This window comes from Acartia tonsa, chromosome 1, assembly GCF_053477335.1.
Source record: "Acartia tonsa isolate MP-2025a chromosome 1, ASM5347733v1, whole genome shotgun sequence".
NCBI lineage: Eukaryota > Metazoa > Arthropoda > Copepoda > Calanoida > Acartiidae > Acartia > Acartia tonsa.
This window is the reverse complement of record NC_137260.1, coordinates 9,476,810-9,493,357: the sequence shown is the minus strand read 5'-3', so window position 1 is coordinate 9,493,357 and position 16,548 is coordinate 9,476,810. Positions and strand designations below refer to the sequence as shown.

General features: G+C 34.2%; 4 protein-coding genes across 4 annotated transcripts in view; 3 read left to right on the top strand and 1 right to left on the bottom strand.

Moving 5' to 3' along the window:
- The window catches only part of boss (G protein coupled receptor bride of sevenless), a 113,079-nt gene that overhangs the window by 70,326 nt on the left and 26,205 nt on the right, over positions 1-16,548 (bottom strand). The gene's annotated exons all lie outside the window — the stretch shown is intronic.
- Positions 5,969-10,828, top strand: LOC145324089 (uncharacterized). The gene is made up of 5 exons (XM_080166747.1): positions 5,969-7,717; positions 7,982-8,150; positions 8,618-9,170; positions 9,661-9,816; positions 10,237-10,828. Exons 1-5 carry the CDS (start codon positions 7,637-7,639, stop codon positions 10,826-10,828), a joined length of 1,551 nt encoding a protein of 516 aa, XP_080022873.1. The 5' UTR covers positions 5,969-7,636.
- On the top strand, positions 11,159-12,653 carry LOC145332139 (uncharacterized). The gene is made up of 3 exons (XM_080177087.1): positions 11,159-11,743; positions 11,972-12,195; positions 12,410-12,653. Exons 1-3 carry the CDS (start codon positions 11,535-11,537, stop codon positions 12,550-12,552), a joined length of 576 nt encoding a protein of 191 aa, XP_080033213.1. The 5' UTR covers positions 11,159-11,534; the 3' UTR covers positions 12,553-12,653.
- Positions 13,545-15,088, top strand: LOC145311970 (uncharacterized). The gene is made up of 2 exons (XM_080151050.1): positions 13,545-14,051; positions 14,462-15,088. Exons 1-2 carry the CDS (start codon positions 13,881-13,883, stop codon positions 15,086-15,088), a joined length of 798 nt encoding a protein of 265 aa, XP_080007176.1. The 5' UTR covers positions 13,545-13,880.

Here is a 16,548-nt window from a genome sequence, read left to right as displayed (position 1 = left end):
TTTTACAACTCTATTTTTCAGGTTAAGTCCGAATTTTCGGACTTAGACAAAAAAACACAATTTGGTCAATTTTTACCAAAAAGTTGGTAAAATTTGACAAGGTATTTTTTTAGGCTAAGTCCAGATTTTTGGACTTTGCCAAAAAAAATGAACTTGGTAAAATTTGACCAACTTTTTGGTAAAAATTGACAAGGTAAATTTTTAGGCTAAGTCCAAATTTTTGGACTTTGCCAAAAAAAAAAACTTGGTAAAATTTGACCAACTTTTTGGTAAAAATTGACAAGGTAAATTTTTAGGCTAAGTCCAAATTTTTGGACTTTGCCAAAAAAAAAAACTTGGTAAAATTTGACCAACTTTTTGGTAAAAATTGACAAGGTAAATTTTTAGGCTAAGTCCAAATTTTTGGACTTTGCCAAAAAAAAAAACTTGGTAAAATTTGACCAACTTTTTGGTAAAAATTGACAAGGTAAATTTTTAGGCTAAGTCCAGATTTTTGGACTCTGCCAAAAAAAAAAACTTGGTAAAATTTGACCAACTTTTTGGTAAAAATTGACAAGGTAAATTTTTTGGCTAAGTCCAGATTTTTCCAAACAAACATCCTTCTACTTAATGATAAAAATCGCAAATAAAATATAATGAGGAAATATTCAGACCTAATACTTTCCAAACAAAGCATCCTTTTACTCAGCACTATTTGCTTTCGTTATATGGAATATGAAATTAATAAAATATGATGATAATGATTTTATTTAGAATTTATTTCATATTATAACATAACAGGTCATATAGATATTATCCAGGTCAATACTGAAACTACAAAAGATTGGCATCCAAGATAACAACAGTCTACTACTGATGCCTAAATGTCGATTGATAACAGTGCCACCTGGAGAGGTAAATTGTAATGCTGCTTTTATGGAGATTAATGTACTGAAGAACAATCAGGCAAGTCTCCTACCTGGAGGTACTCTGACTATTTGGCTGGAAGTTATAAAACCTGGACCTGAAAGTGCAGTATCCTGTCTCTCTGGTGACCTGGAGAATTGTTTTGAGGATCCAGAGTTTACTGATTGTTTGATAGAAACTAGTACCTCCAAATTAAAAGTGCACAAGTTTATACTTGCCTCAAGATCTCCAGTATTTAAGGTAGGTTTTTCCATTCTTACTTGTTAATTAAATTCTTGTCAATATTTTTAGGTAAATTTTTAGGCTAAGTCCAGATTTTTCCAAACAAACATCCTTCTACTTAATGATAAAAATCGCAAATAAAATATAATGATGATAATGATTTTATTTAGAATTTATTTCATATTATAACATAACAGGTCATATAGATATTATCCAGGTCAATACTGAAACTACAAAACTTACTAGTATCGTTTCTGTAAATAACATTTTTTAGAATTTTAGCTTGTGGAATGTTTGGAGCTCTCGAGTAGAACTTAATTAATAAACACCGATTGGGCGGATTGTAATCAATACGCTTTATATGTTAAAGTCAATATTTTTTAGAATTTTAGCTGTGGAATGTTAGGTGTCAACATTGTCGTCATAATAAACACTGATTGTAATCAATACGCTTTATTTAAGTTAATTTTAACTGACTAACAGAATATTCTCTGTTCAACATTGATCGTCATAATAAAACTTATTAGTATCGTTCTGTAAATTATTTGTTAATTTTAACTGACTAACATATTTTAACATATTTTCTCGGTTCAACATTGTCGTTATAATAAATAATGAAATTTTTTGTATAATCTGTGACTGTTACATGTTGAGATGGAACTCTAGTTGTTCTCCATGGAACTGCAAAGCTCCACGTACTTCAAAACTGGTTCAACTCCAAAATCCTGAAAAAGAATATTCATTTTTAAATTAAGCAATTAAAGGATTAACAAATCAAAAAGGCCTTACAAAAAGGAAAGTTAACGGTTTTGGGAAAATTTCATGGAGAAAGTAGATACAGCTTGTGTATGTGCCTGCTTATTAGAGAAAGTTTAATTCAGTTATCAATACATAACCAGACTGAGAGAAACTAAGAATGTCTTATAACGGGAATTTGGAGTTATGGTATGAATTAAATAGTCGTATGTTAGTACTAAGAGAGAGTCTAGAGATTAGAGCCAGAACTGACAATGTCGAGATCCAGAGGGAGGTTTGTAAGAGGTTATATCAACATGGATGGATTACTACACATCTTAATCGCTGCCGTCCTTCCCCTCTGCTGCCCGCCGCTGCCCAGGCTGCCGAACTGGCAGCTGTTCTTCACGAAGTAAACATGCACGAGGATGAATGTAATGCTGTTTAGATTTTAATAATATCCTGAATGTACTGTTTCAATAATATAAAGTAGTAAAATCTAATTTTAAATAGCTACCTATCTAGTACATTATTTTTATGTATTAACTTTTGTCTAACCAGTTTAATATCTATCTAATAAATTTAATAATAGCTTAATTGTTAATATAATTTAGTATACAGTTTCATAAAGGTAGTTCGATGTGTGTCTGTGTATATTAACTTCATATTTGTTATGCTTGTATACATGGAAACTACCTTTTGGGGCCGAGGTGTTGCCGTAGTTGCGTGTAGGATTATTCCAACTATCTTTTATTACAAATAATTAAACACTTACTTTTAACGGATGAATTTCTGATGGCAACAGCTTCATGTTGGTGCAAGAAATGTTCCACGGTCGAATTGCGGTCAGCTTATAATCAGAGAATACACCCAGCTGTGTGCGAAGCTAAACCTGAAAAAGAATATTAATTGAAATATAATTTATATATATTTTTAATATTATTTTACATAAAACACATCTTATAATATCTTTCTATTAAGGGTATAAAACTTCGTTACGCTTAAAACAATCATAAACCTTAAAGGGCGAATATAGGTTGGATATAATATGAGCTTATTTCAAAGGTGCTATTATATAAATTATAATAAATTATTTAAAGATAATGACATATCTAATTGTATTAGTCTGTTTACAGCTTATAAAACCTGTCTAACTCAAGATAATATTATGTAATTAGTGTGGTTCCCTAAGAACTCAAACACTCTACCGGTATCACACAAGGCTTCGTAGCAAGGTTGAATTAAAAAGGTTTCGTTAAAGGATAGTCTTAATAACATGGCCTAAAATATCCATGTTCTTATTAAAATTATTTTAACACTTACTTCTATGTAAACCATTCACTAATTGCAGCGCCCATATATTTTCTCACGAATCTGATTCCTGGTTAAGTCTGAAAAACAATATTAATTGAAATATAATTTGTTAATATTTCTATTATTATTTATATATATTAATAGTAGAATACTTTAAATATTAAGAATAGGATAAAAAGTCGTTCTTATATCATATATCAAAAAGGTTTAAAAAATTATAAAACAAACAGTTTATCGAAGTAGCTTAAAACCATGCGTAAGGTCCTATAAATTATATTGATTTTTTTATTACATTATTTAAAACTTACTTCTATGTGAGCCAATCTTTAATTGCAGCGCCCAAATAGTTATTTCTGATGAATCAGTGTTGCTGAACCTGAAAAACAATATTCAATTTAAATATAATTTATTAATATTTCTTACATTCATATATATTAAACCCGGATTATTTAATATTAAGAATAGGATAAAAAGTGTTTCTTAGATCAAATCAAAAAGGTTTAAAAAAGGCTTAAAACAATTATCCTATTATATAAATATATTAATATTGTTCTCTTTTACAACGAAGCTTTTTATTTATTTTAATCTATAGCTGAAACTCAAATTAAAAATAGGATGAGGCCTCGACTTTTCTCTTCCTACTTTAAGTGCCCCTAGAGGCTTCTAAGGGGCATAGCCGCTAGTAAAACTTAAACCGTTAATCGAAGGCAGCCTAAAACCGTACGCTCAAGGTCTTATATTATTAATGTTTTTATATTAAAATTATTTAAACACTTACTTTTACGCAAACCACTCTTTGATTGCAGGGTCCATATACTAACAGCCAAGACTGAAGGTGGACACGTACTTTTTTAAACATCTGACTATCATCTCTTTGATTGCAGGGTCCATATATCAACACTAACAGCCAAGACTGGTAGACAAGTACTTTTTTAAACTTCTGAATATATAGCTCTCTAGGAGTTCTTAACTGACATTCATATAAATCTTGTGACATGGACCATCTCCTGTCAATCATACTTGGATATAACACGTATTTTCTCTAAGAGACTTGAACTATAACACTCATTGTTTACAATAGTTTTCAATCGGTATAGCGGCATTCATGCACATGCTCTGTACAGGTATACAACTTTATATTGAAAAATATTTCTTTTATATCCATTGCAATATATTTTTTTATATTTTATCGATGATATTTCATTTAAGTCATTGCCAAAAATATATTACATTCACATTAAAAAAAATTTACATTTATTTAACTTTCGTAACCCTGTTTTCAGATGATAAAATCAACGTGCTGGACAAAGTTGCCAAACTTTAAAAAACACCTTATGTATATAATATCATTTTAATATTTTACCGGTTAATTAATTAAAACTGCATAACTTATATAATTCATGAAATGTTATTATTCGTTGCAATTTTACGATTAAAAATATAACTGTCTTGCAAAGTGTTTTGCCACCTATTCAATCTGTATGTTGGCAACCGTAACTTTCCATCGGCGCAATAATTCAACTGGACTATATGACTACGGTGCATTTTTGTATTTTAGTAATCATTTTTAGTGAAATTACAGTGAATTAAGACGTTAATATGTATCATTCTGTTTTATAATTCAAATTTTATCATTAATTATTGAAAATTCTTTCTAAAATATTCTTCGTATTCGTTTTTTCTCCCATTTTTGGGACTCTTTTTAGCTTACGTAATATACAGGACTTTTTTAAATGTAAAATTAATAAATATATGTCTTGCACCGTAGTATAAACGGATTGTCGCAAATATAGGAGTACAATTATAAGAATGAAACTACTATTTTGGCCCAGAGGTGCCGGAGGCACTGGCTAAAAATAACTGTTTTTAATCTTATGCTTTTAGATTTTTATATTCGTAGAAAACCATGCATATAATACGATATGCTAGTTACCTAGTTTTTTGGCGTATGAATGAGAACACCTGTTCCTATCCACCGGATTCGAATGAATACGAGCTATTTTTATTTTGTAATTTTTTATTTCTTAAATATTCTACCTTTTCAGATAGTTCTGAATAACAGGCTATTCAAGTTAATCACCTGGGTACGCGTACATCATAATAACAGGTATGGGTGTATATTAGCTGTATAAGATTTATTTTTTTTCTCCTGCTACAAAATTTGTTCTAAATAAATAGGGGGGGGGGGGGGGAAGTTTTGACACATTTGCGTAAACAGGGAGTATAGGCTTTATCTTTGGACTGAGAGTATAGGTTATTAGGGATAAAATCATTCTTATATGATGAATTTTCCCAAGTTTTAATATTTTTTGGATAGGCCTCCAGGTTCCGGAGCTCCAGGCCTTCTCCCCCCCCCCCCTTGTTTAAGGACAAATAAAATACCGGAAAGTTAAAAAACATTAATCACACCCCTCCCAAAAATAAACAAGACAAACAAAATAATCATTCCTCAAATTAGGATGGATCCATACCAATACCACGAGCTGCATGACAGATGGGACGCCCTCATGGTTAGGATGTTGAGACTCTTCTCCAAGCTAAATATTCGAGTTCAAGAAGAATCATGTGGCATTGATGACGCTGTTGAAATAGTAAAACTGTTATACCATCACGGTTGGGTAGAGACACACTTAAAGAAGATTGAACCTATGCCCGAGAATCTCTACGAGAACGAGAGACCCCGCCTGGATGATACCGAGAGACGTGTCATTGACCATGAAGCCGACTGTGCACCTTTCCTCACCAACGTCAGCCCTTTCTTCTAAATAAAACCCAGAGTAACAAGGTAAAAACTACGAAATTATTGCAGGGGTGTATATTCTGCTCCGGGGGGGGGGGAGGGGAGGGGGAAAAAAGAAATAAGTGGATCAATGATGGAAGTTGCTTCAAATCACCTGCTCTTGTTCATGGCTAGTTGTCTTTTGTAGCAGGGGAAAAAATTGTTTTTAACCAAAAAATGTTTCAGAATTCTTTGAGTTTCTTCATTAAAAAACGCTTTAGTTTTCTCATTTTTAATTCAATGTTCTTTCCTTTCAGGGAAGAGAAAGGAGAAGCTAGGAGAAGCCGAGCTCGCCGCCGGCGATTTCATCCAGCCTCCGGATATCCATGCTGAAAGCGAATTTTAATTGTAATTTGTGGCGTTATCCTCTTAGAAAATTTTGTTTGTATTATTTAACTCCCCATCCCCCCCCCCCCCCCAAACTAAATTGCTGGGTTAGGTTAGGCTAGGTTAAGTTATACGGCTAGGTAGAGGCCAGGGGCCGTTTTTCTAGGGGGGGGGGTATTTCCTAAGAGGATAACATCAATTTGTTCTTTCAGAACATTTACGTTAACCTCTCTTTGATTGCAGCGCCCATATATTTTATAATTAAGTACCCATGGTGACAGTGATCGAGCCCCACTGGTCGTGCAGATATATAATTTCCTGCATATAAACATTAATAAACATTATTTACCCCTAAAGCCGACGATTACGTATGCACGTGTACAGTTTTTTAAGCTTCTGGCTATAGCTCTCTAGGAGATCTTAATTGATATGTTTTATTTTTTGTTTTTGTTTTTTGATATTTTTGTTATGTTGTTTTTTATTATTTATTATTATTTATTTTATAGCAAATTAACAAATTTTCTGGGTTCAACATTGTTGTTATAATAAAACTCCATGCAACTGCAGAATTCTGCAAAAGTCACGACCAGTGGGGCTCGATTATATATGCGTTCGTCGGCTTTTCAGGGAAGGCAGGAAATTTATATAGGTATTATCCAGGTCAGGACTGGAACAAACAAAATATTATGTATATTGTATATAGTTATTTTTTTCAAAGTAAAAAAATGTCAGACCAACGCTGGATGACGTATGTATAATTGGATCACAATTTTGATAGGTAAGTTTAATTAATTTTATAGACAATCAAAGAATAAATAAGGGTATTTTCTTGTTTGTAACTCTAACTCTTTATTTTGTGAGTTCCTTTGACATTTAATTTTGGTTTCAAAAAGTGTCACTCCCCCCCCCCCCCCCCTTTTTTACTTTCTCCTTCTTTCGTTATATGTAAACAAGTAATAACCTTATTATTATAACCAGGGGTGTATATTCTGCACAAGATTTATTTTTTTTCCCCTGCTACAAATTTTTTTATTTTTTTTCCCCCCTAGATTTTTCTGAAAAAGTAGGGGGGGAAATAGAAAAATATTTAAAGAACTCTATACTTCATTTATTTTATCCCTCCTACCACACATTTCTTTAGTTTTTTTTCACCAAGGAGGGGGGGGGGGAAATGGAAAAAATGTTTTCAGTTTTCTTAATTTTTACATTTTTTTTTCCTCCAACCACTTATTTTTTATTTCCACCCCCCCCCCCCCCTGAGCAGGGGATCCCATGCAGAATATACATCCCTGATTATAACATATACTTCTTATTTCAGGAGTTACCTATACACCCCTGTTAGACGTTATTGCAATGGGAGACAATTTGATTGGTACACTCTCTAAAGCTCTACTGAAGCGTATAAGAAGTGGAGATAAGAGGAAAAATGTACAGGTGACTTTTTACAACTAATTATTTCTACATATTTAAGATGAGACCTTACTTTTCATTACTGTACTTAAAGTATAATCTATGCTCGACTTTAATTTCTATTTTTCACTTGCAGTCAGCGCACTATAAACATGCTTGCTCTTACACCAGTATAGTCATATGTACTGTAATCAATTGACACGTGTAGCTTGCCCAAATAACGATCCATAACAACTCCCCTATATTATTTTAAATAAGTAATTCACTAATTATGTAATCTTTTTCCAGTTGCAGCATAAACTGAGGTCCATAAGAAAACTCTTCTGTAATGCAACGAGAAACAGAAAATGGCGCAAGAAACCTCCACAAAGTGAAGACAGTCAGCCATTACTAGAAGAAGAACAGCAGGAGGATTTGATGGATGTGGAATATGAGAACGAAACTGCATCGTCAAAAGGTAACCTACAATATCTGTAATATAAAGTAGAACGATGTCGGTCTGTCTGTTTGTTGTTTGTTTGTCCAAATTCCCACAAACATTGTCTCCCAATTTTTGTTTTTTATTTTCCTTTCAATCTAAATTTCAAACAATTGGTTTGATCAAACGTTAGTTAAGTTTGTCTCAAGATATCCTTGTTCCAGGGGTGTATATTCTACATGGGATCCCTTAACCTAACCCACCTTCACCCACTCTCTACATTTATCTACTTTTTCTGGAATTTTTAATTTTTTAACTTTCTAATTTGACTAGTTTTTCTTTACGGCATTATCCTTATACTAAAGTAACAGGATGTCTGTGTGTCTGTTCAAAAGGATCTTGCTAACCGCTGAACCGATTGGGTTCTCCTTTACAGGGTACCTTCACATAGGTCCCGGGAAGGTTTATAACTATAAAACACCATGTTTAACATCGTATTTTTTTAGGTAAAGTTTGTACAGGCTGCAATACCAACTTCACAAAGGAAACCGAAAGTATATGTTATCAATGCTACGCAAACCAAGTTTTGGAGCGATTAAATAACAATCCTGAAGAAACAAACTACATTAATATTGTTGTAGACAATATTAACAACAATAATACCAACGATAATAATGATGCAGACAATGACAGCATTCAAGATGCCGAGGACTGGGACCACGTCGAATTGTTTGATATACCTGAAGATTATTTTGACCCAGATGATGACGATGACCCTGATGACGAACCTGATGGCGAACCTGATGGCGATCATGACGGGGATAAATTCAAACATCTTACAGAACTTGAGAAAGAAATTGTTAATGATTTCAGAAGCGTTTGTGTTCTAGACAACCCCATCTCTCACAACAAAGTTAGAATCATCCTGGCAATTCTGAAACGCTCGTGTATTTTCAAATTTCCGTCATATAATACATTATTCAAACCCAAATACAAAGTTGAAATCAAAGAAAACAAATATAATCCTACAAATGCTCCTGGTTCACTGATTGAGTGCAGGTATGTTTATATACGATTTAGAAAGCGTAGCATTTCTATAATCATTACCAAAATTTCCGTACGTCCATTTTAAACATGTCGATTTTTCTCCTTTTTTAACAACAAACTTTCAAGTGTTCTAATTATCAGTTTGATCATTCTTTGGTATATTGCTTCCTGCGACAACTTGAGAACAATATTATAAGCGAAGCCACTCTATAATTAATTCCTTAAAATTTAAGTATGTGCATAAACCTTATCCTTCTTGAAGTATTTTTTTTTAACAAATTTACTTACATTCAATTTTGGTTCGACTTTAATATTTTTAAATTCAGTTCAGATACTTCACAATTGTTAATGTCCGTTTGTCGTACCGTTACAGTGCTTTGGTTTTTATGGATGTTGTCATCCTTGTTCCATTACTTTTCATCGTAATATTATTTGGAGCCCGATGGTGCAAAATTTCTTTGAATTGTGCAAGTTTTAGTTAAAAATATATTTCTTTTTCCAGATTCCCTACCTATGAGATCCTCCAAGACGCCATCACAGACTTTAAACGGTTGAATGGACAACAGGCCGTTGATGATCATATAACTTTTGACATCTCGGGCGACGGAGTGAAAGCAGCTCAGGGATCTCATATCTCCTATTATACTGTCTGGATTAGGTAAGTAATTAATATATTGTGGATTTGAAAGGGTTGGGTTGGGATAAAGTTCTTTTCATATACAGCATGACCCTCGAAAAAATATTTTTTAGGATTGGCACCCTATATTTCAAAGGATATCAAAATATTTGTTTTACATCAATTGACAGCCCAGATTTTTAAAGCCAAAGTTTAGGAAACCATTCAATAAAGAAATAAGAAAGAAAACTAAGTTTACAATTGATACTTTTTTCTATTGCATACATATATAAAAATCTGTCTTACTGTATACCAGGACTTAATTAATACCATAAGTAAACCTAGTTTTTACCACTTTTACGGTAAAATTTTACCAGCCTTTACGTTTTATAAATCAGTAACTACAATTTTAAGTCTAAGGTATTAAATGCTATTATTATTAATTCTTCTTTATTATTTCAGGTTATTCTTCAACAAGGATTTCAGTGTTATATTGCCAGTCAGCATATTTGAGAAGACGAGGAGGCGTCCCTACAGTTACAACTTTCTGGATAATGTTACCCGATTCATCAACAAACTAATTCAAGAAGGATTACCTGGACATACCTTTCAATGTAGAACCATCATCCACGATGCCGTTGCGAGAGCCGATGTATTCGGCATTCTTGGCCATGGATCAAAAAATGGATGCCCACACTGTGACCTTCCAGGGATGGCTTTTTCACAGACTTATCTCCGTCAAAAGAACTTGGTATTGTTCGAATCAATGAATGTATTTTACCCCAGTGACAGTCAAAATATGGGTACGCCGAGGTCTGACGAGAAATTCCGCAAGTTAGAGGAAAATAATCAGAACATGAAAACCAGTTTTTCTGAGCTTGACCCGAGCTTGGATTTAATACAAGATACCCCCAGTGATCCGATGCACGCGTTGCACCTGGGCTATGTAAAGAAAGTGATGACGTACCTGAAGAAAGGACGTAATAGTTATCCAGAATTGGAAGAAGAAGACTTAGTTCAAATGGAGAGAATTACAGGGATGTACTGCATTTGACTAAAGAAATGACGCGTAAAATAGGTGTTTTCTTCGCGCATTTCTCGGCACTGCGATAAAATTCTGCATTTTTAGATTTATGTCTATTACACATTATTTGTACGCCTTGTTATGCCGCTTAAAAGAGTGTTAGTTTGAAAAGTTTAAAGAACTTAAATTTTGAAAATTTTCTCCTTATCACCCATATTTTACCATGAACTGCAGTAACTCCAATTATAGATGAAATCAACGATCAATTGAAGCTTGTTGGCGATTTTGATCGCGTTCCCCGTACGTCCATCATGCGCCTGACAGAGAAGAAGCTAGCCCTCAATTTGAAAAGTTCTGAATTCAAAGTACTGGGCTTTTACCATATGATATTTTATGCAGAGGTAGGTTTTTACCATATTATAATCTTTTTAGAATTTAAAGCTTATTTCAGTTTCATTATATTGTATAGCAATAACATTCTTTTTAAATTTGCGCACGTGTGCTATATTATATATATATTTCTATTGAGGAGGGTGGACTTCCAATAAGTATATAGGGCGAAGCCCCTAGAGGCTAGGGGCGAAAGAGCTAGTTTTACCTTAAATTATTACAATGTTTTTTTTTCCAGTTGGCAAATCTTAAAGATGAACAACGTCTGATATGCAAGTTTTTATTCCACATATTGCGCAGTCTCGAAGAGCATATAACAACTGAACGTGTGGCTGAGCTCAAGACCATGATAATGGTCCTGAACTCAAAATTGGCGGAGATGTACGGCGAATCGTGCTTGAGTTACAATACTCACATGCTTTACCATATGCCGGAACATGTCCGCCGATTTGGACCATCCATGGCGTTCAGTTGTTATGCTTTCGAAAGTGCCAATCATGTGATATCAACTTACATCCGAGGATATAATTTTGGCCTTAAAGAGGTTTCAAACAGGTAATACTATTTTTTTTTAGTTGAGTTCCTTTGACTTTTAGTTTTGGTTTCAAGAAGTGTCACTTCTCCCCCCCCCCCCCCACTCTTTACAAATTTTAATGTAATTTTTAAAAATGTAACATAACTTTCTTTCCGTGTATTGCTGATCAAACACTTAAGCTATAACGATTTCACCAGCAACATACCTTTCCGTTTAACAGCCATTAATGACATAAATGACATATTTAGATTGTTGATATTTCACACAGTGAAACCGTACATAAATGAAAAGCTGGCTGTCAGGGGAAAAAGGAATGCCAACAAACGAAAGTTCGAAAGAAATCAATTCTATACAGACTGCCAAGACCTCTACTTTGTCCCAGACTGCCGTCGTGATAAAACAGTATGGTTGGTCCACAAAGTGAGGACATTTTTTCCGGCATACACCTTTCCTGAAGATTCCAGAATAATAGGTAGGGGTGTATATTTTGCACATGATTAATTGTTGTATAGAAATATTTCATGAACTATACATTTCATCTAATTCCTTTTTAACCTACCACAATTTATTTGTAATTCTCTTATCATGCCAGGAGGAGAGTGTGGTAAAGGGGGGAGGGGGGGTCTAGGAAATATGAATTAAGTTTTATGGTTTTAAACACTGAAAATATACACCCCTGGTATTAGGAGTAGGCAAGACTGACGATCCCGAAGACTATAGCCATCCTCCAACACAACTAGCCTCCAACCTACTGAAGTACAGAGTAGCACATATCTCCGTACACCTGTTGCATCAAGATGTCTCCATCGTAATTCCTATCGGAATTTAATTTTGTACATTGAAAGCAGAGAAAGGGGGGGGGGGGGAAATGACACTTTTTGAAACCAAAACTAAAAGTTCCATATTGTACCCTTATAAAACAACTGCCATGCAAAATGACAGATCTGTAACTGTTTCTTTAGTTCAGTTCCTTTGACTTTTAGTTTTGGTTTCAAAAAGTGTCACTCCCCCCCCCCCCCCCCCCTTTTGTTATAATATGTATGTAAAATGTTGTAAAATTCAACTGAAGGCCCTTCCCTCTTTATTTGGAATTTATGTGAAATGTACTTTAAAATATTTTTTTCATTAAAATTATTTTTTATAGCTAATTTTAAAAAAGGCATTTCAACTAAATTTAGCAAAACCCTACCTTTTTGGCCATCGATGGGTATGAAGTTAAAGTGTTATAAGTCTAGTCTGTAATTTGAAAGAGTACATGTTTGCAATTTAATTTAATTTTACATAAAATTTTAATTTCTGTCTACACATTTCAGATTTAAAACTATGCAAATTGCCCATGCCAACGACCTGGATACAACAGCGTAATTTCGACTGGCAATTGATCAAGCTAGATCCCAAAATGACGAGGACTGGAAAGAGTGCTAGTTCTGTAAAGGTAAAAATTATATTTAAGGCCTAATTTACTATTGTACAAATTGCTGCTACCCTTCGCTCTTAAAACTTATAAATTCGCATGTTACCGGATCGAAAGGAAAACCTTATCGGTTCATGCTTAACAGACCACAAAAGATTATTGACCAAGTATAATTATTTATTAATTTTCCACAGTGTGTTTAACATTTGATATTAGTAATTAAAATTCTAGGGGCGTAGCCACTGCTATCTAATATCTTTTTATGCATTGTAAATACAACAATTATTTCTTGTTTTAGAACAACAAGCCTACTGGAGGTGGCAAACCTAATGGAAGTGCCAGAGGTGGAAGTGCCAAAGCTCCAAGTGCCAAAACTGGAAGCAACAAATCTACTGGAGGTGGCAAAGGTAGGATTTTAAGTTTTATTGTTATCGGTTTTTGGTTTGTTGGTGTTTTGTTGTTAAACTAAACTTACTAACATGATGTCTGTTTGTGGGTTTGTACCAACAAATCTCGTTAACCGTTGAACAAATTGGGTCCCTCTAACCATATAACTTAACCTAGCCTAACCTAACACAGTCATTTTGTCGGGAGAGGGGGGGGGGAGGGTAAAGTTTTAAAAAATAGAAGAAAAAAATTAGGATAATGCCGGTGTTGTTTAAAACTATAATCCTCGGTAAGTAATGCTTTACAATAATTATCTATATTATTTTTAGAACACAACTAGAATCACAACATCTCCAATGAGGCCAATAAATATTACCCCACCTCCATCTCCACGGGCACGGCACCACTCCGCGAGTCAACGGACCGCGAGAGTTGTAGTTCCTCCTGCAACATCATCACGATCCCAGTCCCAGTCATCACGACCCCAGGGATCATCTGGCCCTTCTGGTGAGATGGAAGAAAGCGAGGTATTATTTTTATTTCATTTTGTCATCCAGAGGATACAAATTACAATTATTTAGGATATATATCGACTTAGCCTGGAAAAAATAACTTGTAAGATTTGACTAAATTTTTGGTAAACATTGACCAATAAAAATTTACCTTGTAAATTTTTACAAACAAGTTGGTCAAATTTTACCAAGTTGATTTTTTGGTCAAAGTCCAAAAATCTGGACTTAGCCTAAAAATTTACCTTGTCAATTTTTACCAAAAAGTTGGTCAAATTTTACCAAGTTTTTTTGTTTGTCAAAGTCCAAAAATGATGGAAGATGCTTAGGATCACTTGCTCTTGTTTGTGGATAGTCTTCTTTTCTACCATGTAGTTTTTAAAATACCAAGACTTGAAAATATGTGGTTTAATATGTTTAATTTTAAGGATTTGTTCACCGGGGCCGTTATGAACCAAATTCAGAACCAATTTCAGCAGCTACGTACTTTCTTGACCTCACAAATGAAAAATCAAATAGAGCCCATTAATGCGTCCATCAGAAACTTGGTAAACAAAACGTCCACAAACCATGAATTAGTGAAGAATGAAATCAAAGACCTGCAAGACAGTGTATCAAGAGATATGGCTGAAAATACTGTAACCCTGACAACAGAAATGAAGAAAACCGGCAAAATTGTGGAAACCTTGGTGACTGATCTAAGAAGACTGACCAATGTGGATGAGCTTGATGAGGAGGAGGCGAATAAAGGGCCTAGTGAGAATCAGGATGTTGTCGTGGACCAGATTTTCTCACCAGAATTTTACAAAGAAAGAATAAAGAACCATGACCCCTTGGAAAAAGATGGTTATATGAGAAGAGAAGAAATTATCTTTTTCATCCAAAATTTCGAAGACTCACGGAAAGTGGATAAAGGCTGGCAAACCTTACTGAAAGTATGCCGAGACATCATAACCTTCCTATATGTCGTGTTCGAGCAGTTCACCTTTGACGCCCGCATCACCGCTGCCTTTTGGACTGCTCCGGAAGTTATTGATGACGAAACTGGTAAGTAAATATTATTTTGTAAATTTGACATGATGAGAAAACGTTTAAAACAGGGAGAAGGGAGGTGGGGGCAAGGGAAATAAACCGAATAAAAGGGGCATTCCTATTCTTGCTAGCAGGTGACCATGTACAATAATCTTTTTATATATATATTTTATTTGTGAAAATAAATCTTGTGCAGAATATACACCCCTGGTACAATAATAAACATGTACCTATGCATAGTTAATTGAAAATTTCATTATTATTTCAGTGGAACGTTTCTTGGATCATTGTAAGTTAGTGCTTAACGAGACGTACCTACATGAAGCTATCCCACCAAATTTGTGGAGAACAGGAACCTATGTGTCTTCAAGCGACCTTTTTCGAGTGAGGAACCACATACAAGCTTGTAGGTAATTCAATTATTTATCGCATCTATTCCGCGTCTATTAAATGTGAAAGTGGTAGTTTCACAAAATGCATTTCAATGTTCTTTAGTTAAAAAAGTAGTTTCACGAAATGTTAACTGCATATTGTATTCTTGTTAAATTGTTAAACTACATTTCTATGGCATATGTTTCAAAGAATTTCAATTTTGTACCATGTATTTTTTTATGTGGCAAGACTTTTAGTTCATCTTTTCTTGATATATGTTATATGTTATATATTGAGACTGTTTTGATATAAACCCTTTTTTTATCTAGGTTCAAGCGCAATTTCGAACAAACTTTTAAAAAGGACGCGACTGGTTTTTGTGAAAATAAGAAGAGGGCCGAAGATTATATGATTGCTAATGAGGATCCTGTCTGCTGGAGGTTATTTCGAGGGCTGGTAACGCGAAAACAAGAACGCGCATTGTCAACCCCAAACTTCAAGTATGAACAGGTTTTTGAAATCAAGCCAAGGAAGGAGACAAGCAATAAGAAAGGCAAGAAAGACAAGAAAGACAAGAAAGACAAGAAGGAAAAGCCACAGAAACGATCAGCCTTACAGATGTGTGAATTTTATCTGGCCCCTGCAGAGATACAAAGAATTAAGCGGCGTATTAAACCGAAGACAATCACAACTTCAACACCAGGTGTTACAGCCGAAGACAAGAAATTTTACTACATGTTAGGTGCCCACTCAATGGGTTGCTTACCCCACGAAGTTCAAGGAAAGAACCCGATTTACTTGAAAAGAAACAATGACAGGTCAAGTACTTCATTTCAGATCAAAAATTATGCAGACATTGGTGGGAATGCAAAGAAATCCAAGCAATTTTTCAAGACAGTCCATAGTGATAAGAAGGTTATACAAAGAGCTGTAATGTATTATTCGTACGCCACAAACAATTTGAAACCAGAAATGAGTGAAGAACAGACAAAGATTCACAATGCCAGTGAGAAAGCAACAATAATTTCCAGACATAGAAAGATGAATGCTGCTGATGAATCCACTGCTGATGATTCCACTGCTGATGATTCCACTGCTGATGATTCCACTG

Excerpts from the sequence above, each read along its gene's own strand:
- LOC145324089 (XM_080166747.1), top strand. The coding sequence starts at position 7,637 with ATGGGAGACAATTTGATTGGTACACTCTCTAAAGCTCTACTGAAGCGT. Across the intron at positions 9,171-9,660 it reads GGTTCACTGATTGAGTGCAG|ATTCCCTACCTATGAGATCC; the intron begins GTATGTTTATAT and ends TTCTTTTTCCAG. Across the intron at positions 9,817-10,236 it reads TATTATACTGTCTGGATTAG|GTTATTCTTCAACAAGGATT; the intron begins GTAAGTAATTAA and ends TTATTATTTCAG.
- LOC145311970 (XM_080151050.1), top strand. The coding sequence starts at position 13,881 with ATGAGGCCAATAAATATTACCCCACCTCCATCTCCACGGGCACGGCAC. Across the intron at positions 14,052-14,461 it reads GTGAGATGGAAGAAAGCGAG|GATTTGTTCACCGGGGCCGT; the intron begins GTATTATTTTTA and ends TTTAATTTTAAG.
- LOC145332139 (XM_080177087.1), top strand. The coding sequence starts at position 11,535 with ATGATAATGGTCCTGAACTCAAAATTGGCGGAGATGTACGGCGAATCG. Across the intron at positions 11,744-11,971 it reads CTTAAAGAGGTTTCAAACAG|ATTGTTGATATTTCACACAG; the intron begins GTAATACTATTT and ends TGACATATTTAG. Across the intron at positions 12,196-12,409 it reads TGAAGATTCCAGAATAATAG|GAGTAGGCAAGACTGACGAT; the intron begins GTAGGGGTGTAT and ends CCCTGGTATTAG.